At 41.1% G+C, this 25,750-nt stretch overlaps 1 protein-coding gene across 6 annotated transcripts; it reads left to right on the top strand.

Moving 5' to 3' along the window:
• Nucleotides 1–5,707: 5,707 nt before the first annotated feature.
• Nucleotides 5,708–25,002, top strand: LOC102920007 (uncharacterized). Of its 6 annotated transcripts, none has more exons than XM_076560957.1 (5): nt 5,708–5,901; nt 11,929–12,055; nt 14,918–15,010; nt 21,220–21,333; nt 22,081–25,002. In XM_076560957.1, the coding sequence occupies exons 1-5, from the start codon at nt 5,899–5,901 to the stop codon at nt 23,445–23,447; spliced, it is 1,704 nt and encodes a 567-aa protein (XP_076417072.1). In that variant the 5' UTR covers nt 5,708–5,898; the 3' UTR covers nt 23,448–25,002. The 6 variants fall into 6 exon arrangements, with proteins under 6 accessions (XP_076417072.1, XP_076417074.1, XP_006998777.1 ...); XM_006998715.4 differs by having other exon boundaries at nt 5,738–5,901; nt 21,220–21,329; nt 22,077–25,002; XM_076560958.1 differs by lacking the exon at nt 5,708–5,901 and adding an exon at nt 6,006–6,145 and having other exon boundaries at nt 21,220–21,329; nt 22,077–25,002.
• Nucleotides 25,003–25,750: the final 748 nt, after the last annotated feature.

The raw sequence follows: 25,750 nt of genomic DNA, 5'->3' as shown, positions 1-25,750 counted from the left end.
GTTTTTTTTTAATCTTTAAAGGAAAAAAGCTCAATAAGTAAAACATCCATTAGAAAACAGCAATGGAGTAGATGATGTAGATGAAAGAATATAAATAAATGAAGATAAGGAGTACTTGCAGTAAGATGATCATGAAGGAAGAACACCCATGAACACAGCAGTTAAGAATCCTTTGTGAATGATTAAGCGATGGCACCTGTGGGGTAGAGAGGAGGATGTGAAGTAGACTCAAAACATCAAGAACATAGTCTGTTAATTTTTAGAAGAAAATCACACAACTTTAGTCCTCCCCCCAACCAACTAAAACCAAACCAAAACAAAAAGACACATCATCCAGCAATGGAAGCCATTCAGATGCACAAATTGATGAGATTCTGTACCAAAAAGACTTTCCTTGAGACATTATATGAGTAGTTAAAATGTCAAGAGCACAGAATAAGGAAAGTGATAACAGGCAAGTGTGTAGTTACCTATTATCACAATAGGTTTTTAAGCTGAAACTCTACTACCAGAAAGCATAGGCTTTTTTCTTCGGGCCCTGAAACAAATAAAATTGCCAAATGAGATAGTTGTATTCAGCCGTGTTATCCAATAGAAATCAAAGAATAATTTACAGCCTTACATGGTAAGCCTAAACTAAATCACTGCACAAACACTAAGCTGTCATTGCGTAAAATCCTTAAAGGAATGCTGAACACAGAGAAGAGCAATGATAAACAAAATTGAGAGCTTAGGACATAACAAAAGTTACTGATAATGTGCACATCAGAATGAAAAAAAAAAAAGGTACCAAGTATTAGTAATTCAGAAAACTAGAAAACTTTTCAGAGAAGTAAGACACAATGTAATATATATTATGCAACAACACTAAATGTAACTGGCCTTAGTTTTCTGATTTGAAACTAAACACTGGCAACCTGGATTTAAAGAAAAACTTCTGCTGGGAGGGGGTTTACTGCCTGTTCTGCAGAGATCTTCCTGGTCACATAGGTGCCTCCATCTCCATCCTCCAAAGGGGCAGGGGAATAGAAAGCCCATCCTAAGGAATCCTGGTTCTCTGGGAAAAGTGTAGACCTTCAGTCATCTCACCTTTGTCCCCTATGGATTTTTATCTAACTTGGCTCACCCCTTAGCCCACTCTCTGTCCATTCCCCTGTTCTGGAGTTCATACCCAGGTCTCTTGAGACCTTGAAATGTAGTGGTATAACTTTTTTAAAAAGCAGACTTTTGAGTGGGAATAGTTGCATAGAGTTATAACCCCAATATTTGGGAAGTAGAGTCAGGAGTCATGAGTTCATAGCCATCATCAGCTACATAGCACTTCATTGTTGGTTGTTTTATTACTCTTTGTTCTTTATTCTTTAATGGGCCCACAACCCAGCTCCCAAATAAATCACACAGATTCTTATTCTTTCTTATGAATGCTCAGCATCAGCTTGGCTTGTTTCTAGCTAGCTTTTCTTAATTATCCCATCTATCTTTTGCCTCTGAACTTTTATCTTTCTCTATTTATGTATACCTATCTTTACTTCTTACTCCATGGATTGTTTGGAGCTGGTTGGCTAGCCCTGATGTCATCCTTCCCTTCTCCTTTTCTCACTCCTTCCTCTTCTATTTATTCTCTCTGCCTGTTAGCCCCACCTATCCTTTCTCCTGCCTTGCTATTCGCTGTTAAGCTCTATATTAAACCAATCAGATGTTTTAGACAGGCAAAGTAACACAGCTTCACAGAGTTAAACAAATGCAACATAAAAAATACAACAACCTTTGCATCACTAAACAAAGGTTACACAGCATAAACAAATGTAACACATCTTAAATAATATTCTACAACAGCACTCAACAAGACATCTTAGGTGATATGACACCTTGTCTCAAAATAAAAATAAGCAAACAAACAAAAAATCTAGAAAAATGAACAACAACAACAAAAAGAAAAACAGAAAAGGGGACTCCTTAGCTTTTCTAAATTCCACATCCCCTAGTGTCTCCTTTTTCTTGTCTCTTAAGGACTCATATGAAATATGGTACTCCAATCCTTATCCCTTACACAGACTGTTAGGCCCCCAGGCACAGCCAGTTTCACTAGCTGTAACCCTAATTACACAGGGCTTGGGGTTCAGTTTATACAGTTTTCTTGTTTTAGTGTTCAAATTCAAGGCCTGAGCTCATGTTCATGCTGGGAAAGGCTTTACCTTTGCTCTTCCACTCCAGATTAATATTGTGCTATACTGAGTTAAAGTCTCATTTTCCTTTTGAATGTGTGGAACCAGTATCCTTCCCTTCTCTTTTCTTCCCTGTTCCCTGCCCTCTTCTCTGTCTTTTATCCTTTTATTCCTGTCAGATTCTCACTGTGAAACCCAGGATGGACAAGGATTTGCATTCTCCAAAGTCACCCTCCACACTGATGGGATTGTAGCTGTGAGCCATCATCCTCAACAGTAATCAAAATTTATTGTTGTGGTTTGAAAGCTAATTGGTGGCACAGTTTGGAGACATGGAACCTTGCTGGAGGAAGTATGTCACTGGGCTTGCTTTGAAGTTCTTAGCTTCCCCTCATTTCTAGTTTGCTTTCTCTATAAATTGTTCACATTTTGATTGAAGGTATTATCTCTAAGCATTGTGCTCTGGCAGCCTGTTGCCATGTCTCCTTCACTGTTATGGACTCTGGAATTGCAAGTCAAAATAAATTCACTCTTCCATAAGTTGCTTTAGGGCATGGTGTTTTATCATGGCCACAAAAAGTAACTAATACAATTATTGAACACAATATCCCACGCCCAGTGGTAGGTGCTTTGTATGTATAATATGACAAGAAAATTAATGAGTGAAAAATATTTCTCAGTTTTGGATTGTGATCAAAGTGTTCAGAGGCCAAAAGTATAGATCAGTGGGATGACATGTCCATAGCATGCAGGAGGGCTTGGTTCATTCTGTAGTCATATATATTTGAATCCTAGTTCTCCCAGTTACTAGCTGTGTGACTTTAGGAAAGCAATTTTCCCTTTATGAATGGCAGTTTCTTTACCTATAAAGTTACTTAAAATGTATGTCTCATGGGATGTTTGTAGAGGTCAAATGAGTTAGCTCCTGTCAGCACATATCTGGGACAGTGTAAGTTCTCAGTGCAACATTGGCTGTGGTGATGCACTACTGTAATTCTAGAACTTAAGGGGCAGATGCAGAAAGAATAGGAGTCCAAGGCTATCCTGAGATACATCGGAAGTCCCTGTCTCAGAAGAAAATAAGGGAGACTGGACTATAGCTTAGTCATAGAGCACACACCTACCATGTCCAAGGGTATCTCTAGGATCCTGAGTACCACAAGGCAAAAAAGCAAGCAAACAACCAAACTCCCACTCCAGAGAACAAACACCTCCACAAAACAAAACAAAATAATCTCTTATCATGTGGAAGACATCACTTTAAAATTATCAATTACTAGTACAGGGCACAGGAGTAGCTGACAGAGCACGCTGCTCCGATCTCCTTTCAATAAAGGAGTTATGATGCATCTACTAAAAGATGTCATTGATGACATCTCAGTGGTGACTCTGTTAAGATCCACCTCTGGTTGTCAGATCAAGACAAAAGCCTTGAGAATCTCTGCCATGGCTGAACCAGTGATAGGAAGGTCTTGATGTTTCTATCCCTGTGGGTCTCCTTTGGAGAATAGAATCTGTTATAGCCTGATGGCACCTCCCACATAATTAATTCTGCTCTTTCTTTTCTTGGGTATTGCACCTCATCAATCTTTAGTCCCCATATAGTGTCATATATATTTGGAAGAGACAACCTACCATACATATTTTTAAGTCTCTGCTCTTCCTCCTATGCATCTGCTCTTTCTTCTCCCAGTTTCCTCTTTGGGTCTCTTACAATGACAGTGAAGATTAAAATGTGAGAGATAACACAGATGCCTGGCAGTGCCAGAGTCTCTGTGCAGCATGGTCTACTCCTGCTTAAAAATCCAGGGTCCTGGCATCAGAGAGAGCTGTCCTCTATTCTGCCAAGATCTGGTAGTGTGTCGTCCCCAGTACCCTGCTTTCTCGGGGTGCTGGATGGTGATGTTACCCCTTGTCCTGAATGTATGCCCTTACATACATGAGTTTAACTCTACTTAAACTCATGGGAGGCTTCTCAAGTAAAAACTCCTTCTGCCAAACTAGATGACTTGAGTTTGATTTCTGGGACTCACAATGTCCTGCAAATTGTCCTGTGACTTCTGTACTCCAAAACATGCAAACACAGATAAATACATAAAATGAAATTTAAACTCATGGGTATATGGGGTGGTTTGAATAAGAATTGTCCCCATAAGCGCATATATTTGAATGTTTAGTCATCTGGGAGTAACACTACTTCAAAATATTGGGAAATATGGTTTTGTTGGGGTAGATGTGGCCTTATTGGAGAAAGTGTGTCACTGGGGATGGGCCTTGAGTTTTCAGAATCCAAGCCAGGCCCAGTGTGTCTCTCTCCCTGCTGCCCACTGATCTGAATGTAGAACGCTCAGCTGTATCTCCAGCAACATGTCTGTCTGAGTGCCACCAAGCTCCCCACCCTGGTGAGAATAGACTAAACCTCTGAAACGGTAAGCCAGGCCCAGTTCAATGCTTTCTTTTATAAGAGTTGCCTTGGTTGTTGTGTCTCTTCATAGTAATAGAACACTGGGACAGTACACCAAGCCATGTATGAGTGGGACTGATTCTTCACTGAGTTGATTTTGTTCAGTCTGGGGCAAATAGACATTTATTTGGGAAAATTTCATAAAACATTTAAGAAGCCACTAGGAAGCAATTCAATCAACAATGATGTTGGTAAGCAATTATTTAGAGGATTGGACTCACAGTGAAATCACTCTGGAGAACTTTAAGCATTGTTAATGCCAGCATCCTAGAACATGGATTCTGACTTCACTATTTCTTTATAAATTGACTTTGTCAGATTTTAAAAGTGCTTCTGGAAACTGTTGCATAGAGTCAGAGGTTACAACCTTGAGTTCTGTGGTGTGGTGTGCATGAGCTATGTATGACATCCATGTGTGCGGTGAGGCTTTGCCTGATGAAGCATCTCAGTTCTAGAAGGAAGAAAACAGCTTTGCCTAGCTAAAATAAAGAAGAAATTCAAGATAGGCTCTCCAGTTCGGCTGCATTGCTGCGGGAGGAAATACATTCTTGGTGGACACATCTGTAAGAATGCCACTAGCTTTCACCGGAGGATGACTTAAGCACAGACATTGGATTATTGTCTGTGAGGAAAATATCATCCTGCAAATCCAAAAGGAATGGAAATATTTTGCATGAATATGGAATGCATTTTATATATTTTCAAATTTCTAAGGTAAGTAATGAAAAACATGGTATTGTTTTCTTAAATGTTAGTTTTTACAACCAAGTTCAAATGCTTTTGATATTTTTAAGTGAATATTTTTTAAAAATTTGCTCTTTTTAGATTACATAGGACACAACAAGGTATATGGATTTATACACCATTCATAAATGTTCATACTTTATTTTACAAGGTTAAATGCAGACAAACACGAAGGAGGTTCTGTCACAGGAAGCCCTGCCTTAACTTACCTGAGAAAGCAAGGCCTCTTCATTCTGGATTCATCCACCCATGGGTTGAAGCGCGAACTGTCACTCAGGGTGGGACCTTCAGCACCACCCAATCAGAGGCACTGGGATGAAGGCTACCCAATCAGGCACACGGACGGAGTCTAGGGGGCGGGTCGCTCAGCCCGGGGTCCGTTGTGGCTGACCCCGCCATCTTTGCGTCTCTGGCCGCTTTTCTTCTTAGCTTTGGGGTTCCCGATTGCACCCGATCTGTGTCGCCGTGTGACTCGCTGGTGCCTGGACACCCAGCGCGAGGGTCCCGCTCACCCGGAATCCCGAAATGGTGCGTGAACCCACGGTAGCGTCCCGAGCCCCCGCCGCCCTCCATTGCCCCCGTGGTTGCGTCCGGGCCCCCTGGACGCAGGGCTCGGGCGGCTGCTGCAGCCCGGGGTCCGCGCACTGGGGACCCGCAGTGACATTTTCCTGGCCAGGGCCGCTGCGGACGCCTCCCAGGTGAGAACGCCAGGGCTGTGGGACCTGTGGCTGCCCCAGCGCAGGCGGGATCTTCGCTGCCGCCCCCAGATCTGGTAGGACTTGCGTCAACAGGAGGGGATGCTGGCCATTCAGGTCACCGGCCTCCCCGGGGTTTTCCTGAAGCCACCCCGCCCACTGACTTCTTCTTGCACCTTGGTGTTTGTCCCTGGCTGCCCGTGTGCCAATCTTGTGCTGTGTTTCTGAACCTCTGGCTGAGGGAGTCTGTGAACCGAACCTCCCACCCGCTTCCTCTGCTGTTAATGGCCCATCTTTTCCCTAGTGTCTCTGGATTGCTCAACGTGTGTCCTCCATTGAGGCCTGTTCTTGAGGTCCTGGAGTCTCTTAGTGACCTGGAGTAGGTACTTCCCCCCTCTGCCTTCTGGCTCTGGCTCTCTGTATGTTACTAGGGATGGAACCTAAGAATTCGTTCATGCAAGGTAGTGCATGAGTGTGCACGGTAGTGCTCTGCCGTGAACCAAACCAGTTACTCGTCCTTTTTTTTTTTTTTTCTTAGCGTTTTTAGTATCATATATATTAATGGTACATAGTAGTGGTTTTCATTACATTTTATACCCGTATATAATGTATTTTCTTAACGCCAACGCCTATTACTCTCCTGGTCCCTTTCCTCTCTCACTAGAACTTCCCCTCATTCTTGGATGTTTTTATGTCTTTTTTATTTTTATTTTTAAAGGACCCCTGACTTTTGCAGGCTTATTGGAAGGAGTTAGTTACAGGAGCACGGGCCTCAAACCATCGTCTACACTACTGAATAAAGAGCCTCCCCCGAGAAAACCATTAACTGCTTATACATCCTGAAGGAGGAATGGGATCTTGTGAGCCTCTACCTACTATTTTACTGGTTTATTTTATTTTATTTTTTGAGACGTAGTTTTACAAATTGGCTTTGAGCTTTCCATCCTCTTCCCTTAGCTGGAAACACAGGCCAGCCTTTTGTACTTTTTTGTGGAAGTAAAGAAAGGACCCCCAAGGTAGGGATTGATACTTGGAAGGAGCCCAGGAACCAGGTGCACTTCCTCCTTTAATCCACTTCGGCTTCCCCACCAGTGCTCTTGGGGATGTGGAGAAACTCAGATTGCCTCTCTCCTGGTGGGGTCCTGGCACACATGCATCGCTTGGGTAGCGCAGTATGGTTCTGGAGTGATTAAGATGCACAGAGCAAAAGAGGGCTAGAGGCAGAGGAGCAGGTATGAGAGACAGCGGCAGTGATATAACAAGACCTGGAGCCAATTAGCAGGCAGGTCCCAGTACCAGACTCAGGCCAGCCGTGTTGACTCTCTCTGCTCTCCCATTTTCACACTGATGGCAGCGGGGAAGGAGCCAGGTGCTTGGTACGTGGCTGATGTATTCAGGAACCAGAGAGGCGGGGCAGAGAGGCAGTCTCCAAGTGTCCCTCCTTGGGATTTGGCCATATAGCACTGGGTTTTCCAGATCTCCCTTGGTACTTGTCTGGTCCATGGGAAATAAAGGAGGATTTGGATTAGGAGGCTCAGGGCAGGGAATGGGGGCTGTACCCTAAACCTGAGCACTGCACATGTGGGTCCCAGTTCTCTATATGTATGTCCCTATGTGCCTGCAAATCTGTACCTCCATCCCTTCCCTCCCTCTCTCCCCTGTCTGTGTGATTCTTTCGTTGTTTATCTTTGATCTTTCAGACAAAGTCTCACTCTGTAGCCTACTCTGGACTCAAGCTTATGTTGATCCTCCTGCCTTGGCCCTTGGATCCTTAGGAATCTTTTAGGCATGAGCTACCATATGCAACTCCCTGTCCCTTTTTGTCTTATCTTTGTATCTTTGGAGTGTCTCAGTCTCTGGAAGTTTGTGTGGAGCCCTGCTCTGGAAGGTAGTTTGACTGGCCACTCACTAGGATTTTTTTTATCCTGGGAATCCAGAAGCAGCTGTGCATTGAGGCTTTACCTCTCCTCTTCTTTTTCTCTCTAGATATCTCTTTCCATGCTCTGGTAAGGTGAAACAGGAGAGGGAGGCCTAGATCTGGGTTCAAACCTCACCTCCAAGCTAGGAGGCATGGTGGTGCAGGTCAGAATATATATCGCAAGTCTGAGGAATGCAAAGTGAGTTCATGGTGGGCCAGGGCAATTTAGTGAAACCATGCCTCAAAGAAAAAGATACAAACCTTTAAAGTGGTAGAGTGCTTGTTGGACATGTGTGGTAGGTTCCATACCTAGTCACCTCCCTGTGGGACCTCAAGCCAATCCCTGTCTTTGGAGTCTGTTATATAGATTGATGTCACCCCTCATCTGTTACTGTGCAGCCATAGCAGGACACATGGGATTGCCATGAAAAGGCCAAAGGCTGCTTTAGTGCACACAAACCTTCCATTTTGGAACCCTGAGACCAGGAGAAGGGTGCTGTATGAAGCTGTTCCCACTATAATGAACAGAAAGCTGAGGCTAGGGGGTGACTCTTCCTGCCTGACTCCTTGGGACACTGACTTGGCCCTCATAGGACAGGAGAAAGCAGTGTGTGCACAAGATTCAGTGATGCCTCACAGGGGTGGCAGAGGTGGTGCTGATGATGAGCATGGATAAGGTACTAATAGTTCTGAGAGAAGAGGCCCGGCAGGACGAAGACAGAGTATGAGAGAGGAAGTGAAGGCCTGAGGGAGGAAGAGAGGCCCTGTGAGAGAGGGTCTCTGAAGGGAATTCCTCAGACTCCTACGGGCAGCAATGTCCCAAATGCTGTTAACAGCAGGAACACCTGTTGAGGATCCACTTCTCAGAGGGTGCTGTCTGGGGACCTGGCATGCCCCAGGAAGGGAAGCCAGGAGCCAGCTTGTTCTGTATCTGTCTCTTTCTTGACTGTTCTGTTGTTCATGGAAGTGTGAGGTCCACAGCAGTCTCGCCTGCAGTATCAGGAATGAAGGATGTGGTTGGATGGACAACTCTTGGCTCACGTCCTCCCTATGGGTAAACTGTTTTCCCTGAGCCTTCCAGTTGGGTGGGAAGCAAGTTTGAAAATCCAGAACCATGGCTAGTACTTCCATTACCCTTTGTGTGTCTGGCAACAAGTTCCTATAATGTCACTTCCCTTTAAGTGTTACCAAATATCAACAACGCTTTTTGCTAGTGAGAATGAATTTGTGTGCCACATGCATGCAGTAGTCTGAAGAGGCCAGAAGAGGGCATCATATTCCATGGAGCTGGAGGTGCAGACAGTTGTGAGCTACTGTGTGGAGGCTGGGAACTGAACTCTCTCCAGCCCCATCAACGTCATTTCCTGCAGTATGCTGAGCTATTTGTTCCTTGTAATATGTGATTTATTAAAAACAGATATTGGAGCAGGGGATATTTGAAGAATTTAATTCTGTCCATGAATGTTTCACATGAGAGGAAAGCTGAGAAAATTCACTTGAGCCCATGTAAATGATCTTGTGTTTCTCTCCTGTGTACCCTAAGGACAGAAACCTTATCTGATGACACTGTGTTGGGCTCACCCCTAACAAACTTTATAGTGTGATGCCCTGTCATCCCAACATCTGTACATCCTGGTCTGAAGTGCCCACAGAAGCTGTGTTTCTATTCTCTTCGAGTTCTACTGAATACCAGCCCTTGGGTTCTCTTCTAGGGAGCGGTCTCGTGTATACTATGGATCTTCTGTTGGGAACAGGTAGATGCTGTGCATGTTGGAGGAATGTCCTGCCATACCTTTATCTAAGTGACACTTAACTATTAGCATTCTTGGCAGTGAACGTGGATGTGAAACAGTTACTTCATATTTAGATGTCTGTTGCATGCATACTAGCCTTGGTGATTATTGGATCATATGGAAGATCTGTGTTTACTTTTTTTCCAGAACTTGAATACTACTTTGTAAAATGACTACTAATTTTACACATCAGCAGAAGAGAACCGAGTTCCCTTTTTTCCATGTTCATTGTAATCTGTCATTGCTTTGACATGGTCATTCTCATGGCTTTTCTGGGGCTGCAAGAAGTATGTTGTCTGCTACATCCAATCCTTGGGGCAAATTTGTTACCATTCAGGCTGTCCATTAGCTTCTAAAGAACGGATGACTTCTGGGACTAGACTGGAATTTGTCTTCTCATCCTTCTCTGCATTAATTCTGGATTTTAGATAGTTGTTTTTTCTGGACCCTAAAGAGATTTGCATGTGCCAGATAGATTGCTTTGTTCCCAGAACTTGAGAGTTCAGTATATATTCCCACAAACCAACCCAGTTTAAAGCTGAGGCATTCTGTGAGTGGCAGACTCCTTCTATGAACAACTAGTAGACCTGGAGGTGTTATGTGTGAGCAGTGGAGGGGCTCAGTAGTCTAAACTCCCATGCAGGCTAGCAGAGGGTACTAATCTTTTCTCTGTTATTCTTGAGGGGCAAATGAAAGCTCAGCTTCCAGTAACAGCACTTAGCTTATCATAGTGGAGAGTCCTTCCAGGGAGAAATGTGGCCTTGGAGTTTTAACCAGTTTTCTGTCTTGATCCCAGGTGATGAGGCCAGGGGAAATATTTGTATTAGCTTATGAAACTATGATTCTTCTCACTTTTCTAGAGAGGTGTGTGAGTCCATGTATTTACATATATGACCATTATCTTCCCACCTTCTGGATGACCTCAGGAGCATAGAATCATTTTCCTCTTGTGTTGTGTGATGCAAGTTGAGTTCTTGATCATGTGTATATCTAAGCATTTTGAACTCATTGATGTGATGTGATTGTTGTCTCAGTTGTCTCAGTTTCCTGGTATATAGAGGGCAACTTTTTCAGTTGCTTTTGAGAGAGAAATGATACGTATAAATGTTTTCCACTTATGATCCATTTTTGCCTGAGAAGCTTTGTATGAACCCAGATATATAGGTTCATATAAAATAGAAATACAAACCAAACATGTTTAATAAATCTTACACATTTATTTTAAAATAATGCCTTATGATTTTATTGGTTGCAAAAGACAAAATGAACTTTGCATACCAATAAAATGAATGTGCGTGTTTTCGTAACACAAGTCAAATATATGCTAATTTTAGTGAGGAATGATTTTGGGAAAATACTTAAAATCTTTAATTTCCATGATTAAACCATTGTTTCAATAAGATCGGAAAACTGTATGCAGAGTAAAAGCCTTGCAGTATAAAACATCATTTCAAGCAGTGTTCCTTGAAACTGCATGGTGATGGCATGAATAGTGCCTAGTGCACATGCTGTGTGTTCACAGCAAAGGCTACAGTGCTGTCACCTGTTGCCACCTGGCTGGGTGCTATCCACAGAGTACTGTTCAAAACCTTGCATTCATTATGTCTTCCTGAGTTCAATTTTGATCGTGGCATATTTAGAAATCCTCTCTGTTGCAAAAAATAATTTTGTGACCCTATCATCACATACACACCCCCAAATCTTGCTTTTAAGAATAAGATCTATTCTACTGTAGGAAGGGGGACTTGAGGTCCTGCCCCTGTATCTTCTGCACTGCAGCACAGTGCTGTACTGCCAGCTCCAGCACCTGCCTTTTCATTGTGCTGTGCATGCCTTACAGATTTAATCGTGTTTTTATAGGATTGAATTTATAGAATCCACTCTCTTCCTATTACTGGAAACCTTACAGACACACACTCGGTTACAATTTTGTTTCTATTGTAATTCCATGGAGAGCTCTTTATAATTTCTTCAGTCACTGCTTTACCACAGAGGTAAGATACTTGTATTGATCTTAATCTACTGCACGATACAGAATACAAATCAAGCCCCAGCTTCTATGTGATACTGGCAAGACACAAACAACTAGAGAAATGGATTCTGATCCAAGATCTGAGGCCTTTGGTTGACAGGAAGTGTTTCATTACAGGGGTTGGTGTCATTTGAGGACGTGGCTGTGGACTTCACCTGGCAGGAGTGGCAGGAGCTGGATGCTGCTCAGAGGACCCTCTACAGAGATGTGATGCTGGAGAACTACAGTAGCCTGGTGTCCTTGGGTGAGTCTGACTCAGAGGAAGCAAACTTTTAATACTAAGTTGATAGACATTAGCTGGTACATGCTAATGCTAATTCTCCTTGATAGCTATTTTGAAAGATTTAATTGTCAGACGTGTTTATTACTCTACTATGGAACATAAGTTCTGTGTCCTTTGCATATATACTAAAAGCATATCCCCTGTCTAGCACCTCCCAACACCCCACCCCCATCCCCAATATCTTTGCTCTAGTAACTGCCATTTTCTCTGTTTCTTTGGGATTACCTTGAGCTTGCAAATATAATGAGGACGTGTGGGATTTTGCATTTTCTGGCAGACGTGGTTTGTGGATCTTTTGTCTTTCCTGTGTAGACATAAGAAATTATCTGTTTATCTCAATTATGGAGGAAGTCAATAGCTCAAGAAAACATTCATCTATTCCAGTCTGGTGAATCAGAAAGTGTATTTTTTGTAGTCAGAGAGCCAAAGTGACTCTCTCACAGTGGTAACCCTGACAACTCCACATCTTACTCAGTTTTGCCTTCTATGGCACATGCAGTTGGGTAGAAGGGGTCTGGAATCTCTCTTGAGGGGTTCATGACAGTCTTCTGAGGAAGTGTTGGCGAGTCATTACTGGGCCTAGAGACCTAGGTATTTGCCGTATCTCTTGAGTTCGGTGCTGTATGTGTGTACCAGAGTCTCCTGTGGGCCATCAGTCATTTAGCTTTAAGATAGTGGGGATCATCGTGGGCTCAGAAATGGCAATGTATAGTTTCACAGTGTGCTTTCTAGTTCTGTTCCTGGACAGGTGTTTCTTTTTGTGGGGTGATGCCCAAGAAAAATTGTTAGGATGTCAGCACCCCCTTCCTTTGCTTTCTGGCTGTGGTAAGGTAAGAAACATAGCGGCCTTTTCTGTGCAGATAATTTTAAGTTTGGTGTGATCCCGTTTGCTGATTTTGCTGTGCATCTGGTAGACATCAAAATACTCTTGTCTTCCTCACTGTCCTGAGGTATTTATTGTATACTCTAGGGACATCATTATGTCAGGTCTTACACTTTTGGTTTACTTTTGGCGTTTTATTTGTTTGTTTGTTTGTTTTTCCTTATTATGCATCTGTAGTGCGGTTTCTCAGGCTGGCTTTGATCTCCCTTTGATCTTGACCTTTTGATTCTTTTGGCTCTATCTCCTGAGTGCTGGGATTTTGGGTGTGTGCTAGCACACACAGAACTTAATCTGTTTTAGTTGATGTCTATAAAGTTTAGAGAGGGGGGTCTATTGACTTTCATCAGCCTGAATAGTCCATGTTTGTCTGCAAGATTTACAGATGAGAACTTTCTTACTGGTTGAAAAGTCTTGAAACCTTTGTTGAAAATCAGTTGACTGAATGTATTAGTCATCTTTCTCTCACTCTGACACGATACCTGAGTGAACTCAGAACAGGAAGGTTTCTGTTGGCTCATAGTTTCCCCCTGGTTCTACTTGGCCATGTTACTTTGGTCCTATAGTGAGGAAGAGTGTCATGGAGGGAGCACATGCCTGAGATATGCCACTTAGCTTCACTGCCACCAGAAAGTAAAGAAAAGGTTCTGACATGACAGCATCCCTTTTTGGGCATCTCCCCATGGCCACATTTATCAAAGACTGGTAACTAAGACTTCAGCTTTGGAATGCTGTATTCTTTGGAATGCATTTCAAATCCCCACTATCACCCCGAATAGATCCGGTTTTGCTTGGGGCTCTCTGTTCTCTTCCAGTGGTGTCTGTCTCTTTTTGTGCCCGTTCCCTGCTGTCTCTTTGTAGTGGGTTTTGAAGGTGGGTATCAAGAGCTCCATATTTGTGCTTTTTGAACAAGATGCTTTGCTAATTTGGGGTCTCTGGCGCTTTCACATGATGTTTAAGACATTGTTTAGGAAGTGCTTTCTGTTTCTGTGAAGAAGAATACTGATTTTACTCTGAAGATATTGTTGAATCTGTAAATCAGTGTGAGTATTGCTTCTTTTAAGTATTACTTTTTTCATGTATTAATATGGAATATGGTGACCTATTTTTGTGTCTTTTTTTCACAATATTTAATTAGTTTATTTTTACTGATAACCTCATATATGAATGCAATGTATTTTCAGTTTTACCATCTGTTATCTTCTTATGTCCCCCATCTCACTAAGCACACTCTCTTATCTACAGTTCCTCTCTACCATCTCTCTCTCTCTCTCTCTCTCTCTCTCTCTCTCTCTCTCTCTCTAATGACCACTAAGTTTGATTCAGATTCTTTGTGTGAACATGGGGTGATGGATTAATTCCTGGAGCATGGGCAGTTATTTTTTTCTTGGCTTTCTAAGCCATGGTTTCACTGTGTATCCTGGGATGCCTTGAACTTACTTTGTAGTTCAAAGTCTTTTCAAACTTGCAGCAATCCTCCTGTCTCAGCTATTGCATCCTGGGATTTTTCCATCTGGTAAGGGGGGAGGGATGGCCTCTTTTCACTTTTCAGTGTTTGGAAATTTTCAGACTGGAATTAGATCTCATCAGTTAATAAGTTATACAGTAAAGCTGGGGACATAGCTCAGTGATAGTTGGCCTGAGCTTGTTTTGAATAGGAATGTAAAATCGGAACTTCTCAACAATTAATTTTTTTGTTCTTTGATTTTTTTTTTTTTACCATGTGTACATGGTTTTTTAGTTTTTTGACTTTGTGTTTTCTAAGAGTTTTTCATCTAGTTTCTAGGCTTTTTTTTTTCTTTTGAGTCCTTTTAATTTTTTTTTTTTTCTGTGTAGCTTCATTTACCATTCATAGCACAGCTCAAATGGAACTGTCATGCTCCGTCAGTGAAATGGACTTTCTGCTTGGGAGCAATTTATATATCCTTTTCTTCCATTGACAGGACACTGCGTGACTAAACCTGAGTTGATCTTCAGGTTGGAGCATGGATTTGGGCCGTGGAGCATAGGAGAGACCTCACTCTGGAGTCTCCCAGGTCAGTGCATGTGAACTAGGGAAGGAAATGCAGCAAGGATGACTGCTCAGAGGATATCGGTCATGTTGAGCTGTCTTTACCAACATTCCAGTAGTAGCCTAGGCAACAACTAGTTTTGTCTGTCAGGCAAATACTTTATGCAGTTTCCAAATGGGGATCTCTGTGTCAGTCCAACATCTCCTTATTTTTGTTGTTGAAACCTGTTTTCCTAAATTTGCTAAAAAAAATATTCATTTTTGTATAGGTTATCTCAGTTGTCCTTCCCACCTTGTTTGATATTGAGGGTTTATTTCAGTGCTTGGTCTTGATCTGACATTTTCATAGCAGTCATTAACATTCGAATGCATCTTTTGAAGGGATTACATTCAGTGAGAGGAAAGTGAATGATGCAGTAATGTACCACAAATGAGATAAGAAATGCCAAGCATATTTACCCTGAGGTAAAAACACATGGACTCTTATTTTAGGAAAGGTATAAAGTAAGACACTATTGAAGAATTATTCATTTATTTTAGTTTAGTGTGGTGGTTACTCTTTTTAAATATTTTGAACTAGCAGCACTTGGGAAGCATAGTCAGGCAGGCAGATCTCTGAGTTTGAGGCCAGCCTTGTCTATAGAGCAAGTTCCAGGACAGCCAGGATATGAATTGAAGACAGTGTGATTAGAATGAGGAAAGAAATTTGGAAATTGGTGGCATAATGAAAATCAATTGTAGAATATCTTTTTAAATTAGGAAAGAATGGGGCCGGGAGGTGTGATCTTTAATCCCAGCACTTGGGAGGCAGAGCCAGGCTGATCTCTGTGAGTTCGAGGCCAGCCTGGCCTACAGAGTGAGTTCCAGGACAGACACCAAAACTACACGGAGAAACCCTGTGTGTGTGGGGGGGATTAGGAAAGAACATATCGGAAGTTTAAGAATAGGATGGCAGGTAAAACTTGTTTTTTTTTTACCACACTAACACATGGATGCTCAGTGTCAGAGTCACAAAGGAGAGAATGTTTTCCAAGGAGAACGAGAGAGAAAGAGTACTTGGGATCAAGAAGGAGGTGACAGGACAGTATACACTAGAAGACAAAAGTCATTTTCTCTCTTTTTGAGAAAAGTGCACCACAGGCTACAGGGGTTTCTCTGTGAAACAGTCCTGGCTGTCCTGGAACTCACTTTGTAGACCAGGCTGGCCTCAAACTCACAGAGATCTGCCTGCCTCTGCCCCCTGAGTGCTGGGATTAAAGTCATGTGCCGTCACTGCCCGGCTCCACTTTTAATCTCAAATCCCGAGTGAATGAGCTGAATGTTACAACTAGGTAATAACCGTAATGTGCAAAGTGCCACCCTGCTACCACAGACTGGCCTTCTTTGTCATGAGAGAAACCTATGATACGGGCAAGTGTTAATCCAGAAAGTGACTGGTCTGACAGTGTCTTAAAGATTTTGCCATAATAAATTGCAAAACAAATTAATTGCATTTATCCACCTACGGAATGCTGTATCAGGGGCCTGTCTCATCCACTCTTGGGGCATGATCACTAAGATCAGTCAAAACTCAGGAGGACATGCTGAAAGTTTCTATGTAGTAGGTGGGAAACAAGAGGTAGCCATGGAAACTCACATGGTAAGATGCAGGCTCCTTAAGAAAGGATCATGGAGTGTTAGGAATGGAGTGTTACCTTTCTAGTGAGGAGTATGCCCATTCCTCATTGAGTGGCAGAGAATAAGAATAGTGGGCCCAGAGTTGGCCAGTTGGTTGACCTCTAGACCATTTTTCCACCTCCCTAGGTTTACTGTACCTTGGAACTAAAAGATTGGAGCCCACGGACAATAGTTCACTAGGTTTTCACAGCTTTCTTCTTACTAGAATGTGCTGTTTATTGAGCTCCAAAGGACCTGAGCAACACAAAATCTCCTTACCCTCTGCTCTAAAGGCTAACTGCAGAGACACCTCATATATGGAAGTTTGCTTTCCATCAATGAGTATAGAAATACTGACATTTCCAAAAAAGTCATATGGTGTCTGGCTGACACTCAAAGGCTTGAGCACAGCAGTGACTCCCTTATGCTGATATATAGTTTTCATCATTAAATTCAAGCTTGTCACAAACATAACCTTGTTGGGTGAAGTCTTTAGCTAGTATATAGATAATACTAACAGGTAAAGTGGGAACAGAGAAATTAATGTTACTCCTCAGCTATTACCCAGCAACCCCATCAGCCTGCTGGTGAATTCCAGTAATAGTGGACATGGATGAAATTCTTCCCCAGTGCTTTTTTTATTTTTTTATTTTTATTTTTCTATTTATCAGACATTTTTAGTATTATTTGTATCCCAGTTAGGGTTACTATTGCTATGATGAAATGCCATGACTGAAAGCAAGTTGGTGGGTAAAAGGATTTATTTGACTTATACTTTCATATTGTAGTCCATCACTGAAGGAAGTCAGGACAGGAACTCAGGCAGGGCAGGAACCTGGAGGCAGGAACTGATGCAGAGGGCATAGAGAGATTCTACTTACTGACTTGTTCCTCATGGCTTGCTCAACCTACCTTGTTACAGAACCCAGGACTGGCACTGTCCACAGTGGGCTGGGCCCTCCCCAATCAATCACTAATTAAGAAAATGCCCTATAGCCAGATCTTATGGAGACATAAGATTCCCTCCTTTAGATGACTCTATCTTGTGTCAAGTTAACATAAAACTAGGTAGCACGTTTTGACTTATTTTATCCTTTTGAAGTCTCTGATGTTTGTATTTTTATTTCTCCTTGTTCCTTTTTATACTTTTATTTACCCTTTTTTATATTTGACTATCAGATTCTGTTCTCTGGCTTTTTAACCTTTGCTACATTCCTTTTTTCCTTTTTTAGTCCTTTTAACTTTTTTTCATTAATCCTGCTTATATTGTCCTCCTTAATTTTAATGTCACAAATTGTTCTGCATGTTTAATTTTTTTCCTGTAGTTACTGATAGTGTTTTGTCTGTTTAAATGTTTTTAACATTATGTCTATGTCTGATTTGTTTTGGTGTTGTTCTTTTAGCATTTTAATTTCTCTCTGAGTGGTGTCAGGAGTTGAAGCCACAGGTGAAGGCTGCTAAGAAGACCCTTTTTATAAGATGAGGGGTGCTTTTGATCCCCATTCTTCCAAAATGGCAGTCAGTGGCACAAATGTGCCTAATATGCATTGCAGCAAGCAGGCAAACAGTGATAATTATTGGAAAAACTAAGACATCTCCAATAACTGATTCTGAGAATTTTGAGTGGAGTGTCAGGTATAAAATGCAAAAGTACGGTTTTAGCAATGATCCACGCACTAAAATAATATTTACATAAATCAATGAATAGAGCTCATCTAATGCTTCTGTGACAGATTCAGTGACAGTGATCACGACATAAAATACCAACCTAAATAACTGAAGAAAGAAGCTCGGTAAGTCAAGCCTTCATTGGAAAGCAGCATTCATTGGAGTAGACTGTATAGGATGAAGAACGTCAGGAATGAAGAGAAGGTGGAGAAATTATTGTAGTGAGAGAACTCTATAAGAAAAGGAAGAACACTCATGATTATAAAATTTAAGCCCCCTGGGCTGTGATAAAGAGATGCAATCTATGACTCTGTGGTATAGAACAGAGAAATGGGAGACACAGAAAGACACAGAAAATATAATCCATAAAATAGAGTTAAATTTATATTATTTATATATTATTAAAATATTAATATATTATATATATTTACAAATATCTAGAAAGAATAAAAAAGCAAAACCAGAAAATATACATCTAGGAAAGGAGCCATTCTGAAGCCTGACCAATATAAATTAAAAAAAAAAAAAAAAAAACTTTCTCAAACATGGTTATAGCTACAATGCAGAGTACAGAATAGGGAAAGATAACTTACAGCATAAGAGGCAAGGGCTTCGTTACTATGATGGCAAGCCCATTTAACCTTCTGGATCTTTTAGCTGAAACCCTGATACCAGAAAGCATGTGAGTTCATGTGTACAGTGACTCTTTTATATCTAGAAAATGCTGTTTAATAATAGTCATACACTACTTCTGGCCTTAAAATCTTTTTTCCTCTTCTTCCATGGTGATCGCTGACCTTTGGGAGGAAGGTATATGGACACTCTGGAAAATGAAGGTTGAAAGCTGTACTAATCTATGAATGTAAAGATAAGTACTTAGGGGGCTGTTTCATATTATAATTATTTAGTAGAAAAATAGAAGTAGTTTGTGGTTCATAGATTGTGACCTACGCAGCCATAGGTTCTTGACCCAATTATCAGTACCAGGCATGAGTTCTGTCTTATGCTGTGGGTCTTAACTCCAATTAGAGTGGTTGGTTACTCCCATAAATTTCATGCCACTATTGCAAAAGTAGGCATATCTTGTTAGGCCATTCATTATTGTAGTTCTCGGGGTTCACAGCTGATTAAGACTGTTAATTACTGTTTTCTCCCAGTGCTGTTATAGCATTTCCCAGGACTATGAAAGCTATCTAGTAGGGACGAAGCTTCCAGATCAGTATCAGCTTGGTTTCTCTATGTCCTATAATTGAAGTATGAAGTGTCTTCAGAAATGGGATTTTACCATTAAGTTCTGGAGAGTAACTAAGAGCAGTAGCAATGTCTTGTAATGTTGGGACAATGGCAGTCTTTGCGACCACACTGCCAACACCTTAAAAATAGATAATCTCAATGTACTGAGCATTTTGTTCAATAGCTTATGGTATCTGAGGCATTTTCTCCCATGTAGGGTAACTCCATTTTGTCTGTCTGTCTGCCTATTATCAAAAGTGTCTAAAGTAGGTTTCCATATGGTGTTTTAAAAGGTCTTTAGTGTTATCTTTCCCTATATGCTCCCTCCTGTCCTCGTCCTTTTACTCTCAACCCACTGAATCCTACTTGCACAATATTTCCCTCTTACTCCTTTATAACACTGTGTTATATCCTCCATGCCCACCTGCCCATGGCCTATTTTTAGTTTTCCTGACTTCTACAGGTCCTCTAATTTAAGTACACACATCTAAAGATTCAAAAGCCAGGATCCACATATGAGAGAGAACATGAGTTGTCTTTCTGGATTTGGGTTACCTCTCTTAGAATAATTTATTTCCAGCTCCATTTATTTACCTAAAAAGCTCATAATTTCATTTTTTATGATGCAATAAAAATTTTCATTTTGTGTGTGTGTGTGTGTGTGTGTGTGTGTGTGTGTGTGTGTGTGTTTATTTGTACCATATTTTCATTATCCATTCATCAGATGATGGACACCTAGGCTGTTATTTTAGTGTCCTGACTTTGAACAGTAAGGTATGTGTGTGGTAACCACCAGCACTTCAATAAGAAGCTTCTCTGATAAAGTTTGAGGGGAGCACAGATGTAGAGATGCAAACATAAATGTTGAGTATGCAGTTTGATAACATGACCATTGCTAGCAAGACAATAGGTTCTCTTGAGGACTATGACTTCCCTAGTGTTGGATTTTGATAAGTTATGTACATAGTTTTGTACAGTTGATGTACAGTAAAAGTCATCTAAAAATGTGTACTTGACATTATCCACTATGTAAGGCACAAACCAATCTGGATTTGCAACATAATCATTTCTTAGCATTTATTTTTAATAAATGGCTTATTTTAAAAATCATGTTTATGTCTAAGAGACAATAGAGATTTATATAACAGAAGACTGATTGCAGGAAACTTTTGAAGAACCTGTCCTCTAGACTGGGAGAAAGGTGATTGCATAAAATGACCAATAAAGGATGCTACTCCGGCTTTTCAGGGCAAATTAAACAAATTTATCACACATGTATCATAATCCTTTTACAAACCTACATTTTTGGTCATGACGCAGAATGTGAAACCTGTATCATGTGGATGTATATTGAAAGAAAATCTTCCCGCCTCGCATAATGAGAGAGATTTGATGTCAAATGGTGTTTGTACAATTAAGGTAACCGAGGACTGGAGCTCAGGCTAACAGCAGCAGCTGATCATTAGTATTGTAGAAACAGTAGCTGAGAAGTAGGCGGATAACCTTTTTCCATTCATTTCACAAGAGTGAAAGCAGTGACGGAACATAACATAGCACCGCCTTATCTTTTTGTGTAGAACTTCCCTTAAGCTGAAGTATCTACTGTCTGGTTTTATTCAAACTGAATAAACAATGTATATGATTTATGGATAATGATATTTTAACATATCATTTCAGGTGTTCTTGAAGTTTATGCTCCAGATAAGAGTTGCCTAGAAAATCTCGAGAGTCATATGTGGCCGGTAGGAAGCATCAGCAGGAATCTGTCAAATAGAGAGATGCTTGAAGTAGGTAAAACATGATTGTGAGCACAACCTTTACATTTTAAATCTGGATATAAGGTGTAGAATTTTTTTCCTAGGGCCCTAACCTCTGGTTGAATGTGTCTATAGTGAGCCTAATCTGATGCTGATTAGTGAAGAAGCTGATAATATAACTGATAAGTCCCTCTGGCACCCTGAGCATCTTGGTCTCCCTAACAAGTTTGAAAGTTCACATTATAATGTTCAAACTATTTGACCAGGGATATACATCTAAACAAAGACAGTTATAAAAAAATGTTTGATATTTTAGAAACCTCATTTCATGCATTGGAAATCTTCTATTTGCATAACACTTACTGTGCAAAACGTATGTCATGAAAGAAAAATATTGCATGTAACAGGACTCAGAAAAGAACATGGTAAACTATGGACTGAGAGATAGCTGAGGCATTAAGAACATGAGCTGTTCTTACACAGGACACAAGTTAGGTTCCCAGAACACAGGTCATGCAGCTCTTCACCACCTATAACTCTAGCTCCAGGGGAATATGACACCTCTGGCCTCTGGGGACACCTACACCTGAATGCAAATACCCTACATATATATGCATAATTAAAAATGTTTTTTTAAATAACAGACTTTACACTGGGGAAAATTACATATGCACTTTTTGTAAAACTTTTAAGAATTTATTAACCTCACAGAACATTAAGTACATGCTAGAAGTAGCCCCACTGATATAAAACCTTGATATATTCTTTTGTCTCAAGGCAGAAATGAAGGTTCAGCTGGAACTCCATCAAGGTATAAAACCCTATGAAGGTAAACCATGTATGAAAACGATTAACCTGCCAGCACAGCACAATAAGCAGCATGAATATTATTCAAGTATGAAACCCTACGAATGGAAGGAATGTCAGAAAGCTTTCTATTGTAAGTCAGCGCTCACTGAACATCAGAGAACTCGTACAAGATTGAAGATCTATCAGTGTACAGAATGCAGGAAAGCTTTCCCCTCCAAATCAGAACTCACTGTACATCATAGAATTCATACTGGTGAGAAGCCCCATGAATGTGAAGAATGTGGTAAAGCTTTCTATCGTAAGTCAACTCTTACTGTACATCAGAAAACTCATAGAGGTGAGAAACCTTATGAATGCAAGGAATGTTGGAAAGCTTTCTATTATAAGTCAACCCTCACCGAACATCAGCGAATTCATACAGGTGAGAAGCCTTATGTATGTAAAGACTGTGGCAAAGCTTTCTTCTACAAGTCAAACTTAACTCGCCACAATAGAACCCATACAGGTGAGAAGCCTTATGAATGTGAAGAATGTAGGAAAGGTTTTTCCTCCAAGTCAGAGCTCACCTCACATCATAGAACTCATACAGGTGAGAAGCCCTATCAGTGTGAAGAATGTGGTAAAGCTTTTTACTGCAAGTCAACCCTCCGTGTTCATCAGAAAATTCATACAGGTGAAAAGCCTTATGAGTGTAAAGAATGTCAGAAATCTTTCTATTATAAGTCAACCCTGACTGAACATCAGAGAACTCACACAGGTGAGAAGCCCTATGAATGTAAAGACTGTGGCAAAGCTTTCTTCTACAAGTCACAGTTAACTCGCCATCATAGAATTCATACAGGTGAGAAACCTTATGAATGTGAAGAGTGCAGGAAAGCTTTCTCCTCCAAGTCAGAGCTCACTGCTCATCATAGAACTCATACCGGTGAGAAGCCCTATGAATGTAAAGAATGTGGCAAATGTTTCTGTCGCAAGTCACACTTAACTCTGCATCATAGAATCCATACAGGTGAGAAGCCCTATGAATGTAAAGATTGCCGAAAAGCTTTCTTCTGCAAGTCAGGACTTGCCCGACATCTGGGAACTCATACACATGACACTAATATGAAGAAGAGAGAAAAGCATTTTCCCGCAACTCACAGCTCAGCCAACATCAGAAATGTCATACAAGTGAGGAACCCTGTAAATATAAAGAATGAAGAAAAACTCTCTACTGTAAATCAGTCCTCACTCCATACCGTGGACTTCTTACAGTTGAGAAGTCCTATAGATGTACATGATGCAGGAAAACTTACCTTCGTAACTCATGCCTCATTCAATATGAATGAACTCAGATGAGACACACTAGTAGTTTCGAGCAAGCAAGAAAGCTTGCAGTCAGCCAGGGTCACTTGACATCAGAGAATGCATGCAGAATGATGACAGCAAGGAACATGTGAAAAGGGCCACAAGGGAGACCTTCCTCAACAGCAGAAAAGCCACAGTGGTTTGAGACATTGTGTCTCGAAAGAACATAGGGAAGCTCTACTGTAGTTCTCTCAGTTTGAGCATCTCATGCATATGAAGAAGCTTATGAATTTAAAGGTCAAAAGTTTTGAGTGATACTCAGTTGACATGAGTATACATGCCATGAAGAATCCTGAGAATGTTTAAAAATCTAACGTTATATACTGTAGAATACTGTATATGTACTAACCTTGGAAAACAACCATTTAAGGGACTTTGTTAAAGAACATAGGAAAACTTTGATAAGTCAGATCTCATTCTGCATCAGAACAGTTATATAGGTGAGAGGCTATGTACAAATAAATTTGTCATATATTGTGGTATTTGTTTATGTTCCATGTTCATTGAGACATAGTTGTTCAAGACTAGAAATATCATAGCCTCTGGAACTCGGATAGGCCCAGAGTGTTACAGTAGCATGTATAGAAACGTGGTGTAGTTTAGAAGTGGTGTTGAGGTATAGTGGATGTGACTGTGACACTGTACCTGGTAGGAGGCACTGTCTTGTGGGACTGTTAAAGTGCTCTGTTTTCTTACTCTCATCTGGCAAGAGAAAAGATGGTAGATCTTCTGATAGTTATTTTAATCTGACAGTCACTGACATAGGAGTCAAGAAATTAGCAACTTATTTCCATATCCTCCTCAGAGAAATGATGGCTATGAGTGGTGACAGTTATATCAAATTATGAGCACAGGAGAGACCCAGGTATATGAGGTTTGTACCATACTTTGCAGATATGCAAAGGAATATAGACCTCTGCCTGAGATAAGAAACAAAGTGAGTGTTAGAGCCAGGATCAAATATCCTATCTCAGCGCAGTGGTGGTTTGCACTAGCTCTGCACCATTTTACTTGGGCCAGATACACACAGTCTGAGGTAAAGAAGCAGTGCTGTTTGTGACTGAAGGGAGTCTTCACAACCATTTACCAGCTCTGGCAGAAGAGAATCTAAACAATGGTGGACTGGCTGACTGTCCTCTGAGCCAAGCAAGTGCCATCATGGAGAATTCAGCTGTGCCCCCTTGCAAAAGCTTATCCTAGCTGGGTTTGTTGATGGTTTATACCCTCCTATCCTCCCCCTAGTATCCAACTGCTTCCTACTAACTGGCAACTCTGCAGACTCTGGAGAAAAGATTTAGAGAGAGAGAGAGAGTGTGTGTGTGTATGTGTGTATGTATATTTGTATGTGTGTATGCATGCCTGGGAAGACTAGGGGAGGAGCCATTTACTCTATGATGTTTGGGAAAAACCCAGTTCCTGCTGTGTAAGGCTTTCCAGATGTGGCCCACTGGGGATGGAGTGCCCACACCCTTGTAAGTAACCCTCACCACTCACACTCTCTCTGTAAAGAAGACAAATAAAATAAACTCATTGGTTTATTTGTGAACTTTGTTTGAATCATGCCTTTTTTGCCATTAGGACATTAGGAGGAGAGTTAGACACTGCTTATGTCTCCTCTGGGAAGGAATTTATGCAATATAGAGTCACCATTAGATGAACCCCCAGCCAAGATGAGGCAGTGGCAGCACAAGGTGAGTGTTCCTATGGTAGGTTGGATATCCAGGAAGTTGGGGTGATCCTGTTGATCTGTCATATTCTCTAAATCAAGCCTTTTTCACCTTTCCCCATGTTATTTAGTGATACTCCATTAGAGAGAGTAGATAGCACAAGAAACTTCTATGCTCAGAAAATTACATGCTCAGGTTGATTTGGGGTAAGAGGTACTGATTTGTAAAGTTAACGTGAGATATGTTAAAATATTACTGCCTACTTGAATATATTCCAAGAATTTTAGTAATCCACCCTGACTAACTGGAGTGAGAAAATAAGAGGAAGCCAGGTAAGGGTTCCAGTATCTCCAAATGGTGTATCAAAGAGTGTCTAGCAAATAAGTTAATGAGTTTTCAGTTCAGCAGCTGTCTGGGCCTTGAGTGGGTACCCAAGCACGTGCATTCATCAATACTACTACTGTGATGGCACAGCGTCATCCCTTTGCATGCCACCTTTCTCACTGATCTGCTGATTCTCTATCATTGAATGATGTGGATGTGAGTGGTCCAGGAGTCAGAGCTTTGGGACAAGGAGTCTGCCTGAGCCTTAGGAAGAAGTCTTGAAATCTCAGCACACAGAAAAGC

Source organism: Peromyscus maniculatus, chromosome 23 (assembly GCF_049852395.1).
Source record: "Peromyscus maniculatus bairdii isolate BWxNUB_F1_BW_parent chromosome 23, HU_Pman_BW_mat_3.1, whole genome shotgun sequence".
In the NCBI taxonomy this organism is placed as follows: Eukaryota; Metazoa; Chordata; class Mammalia; order Rodentia; family Cricetidae; genus Peromyscus; species Peromyscus maniculatus.
This window is presented reverse-complemented; position numbering and strand designations above follow the sequence as displayed.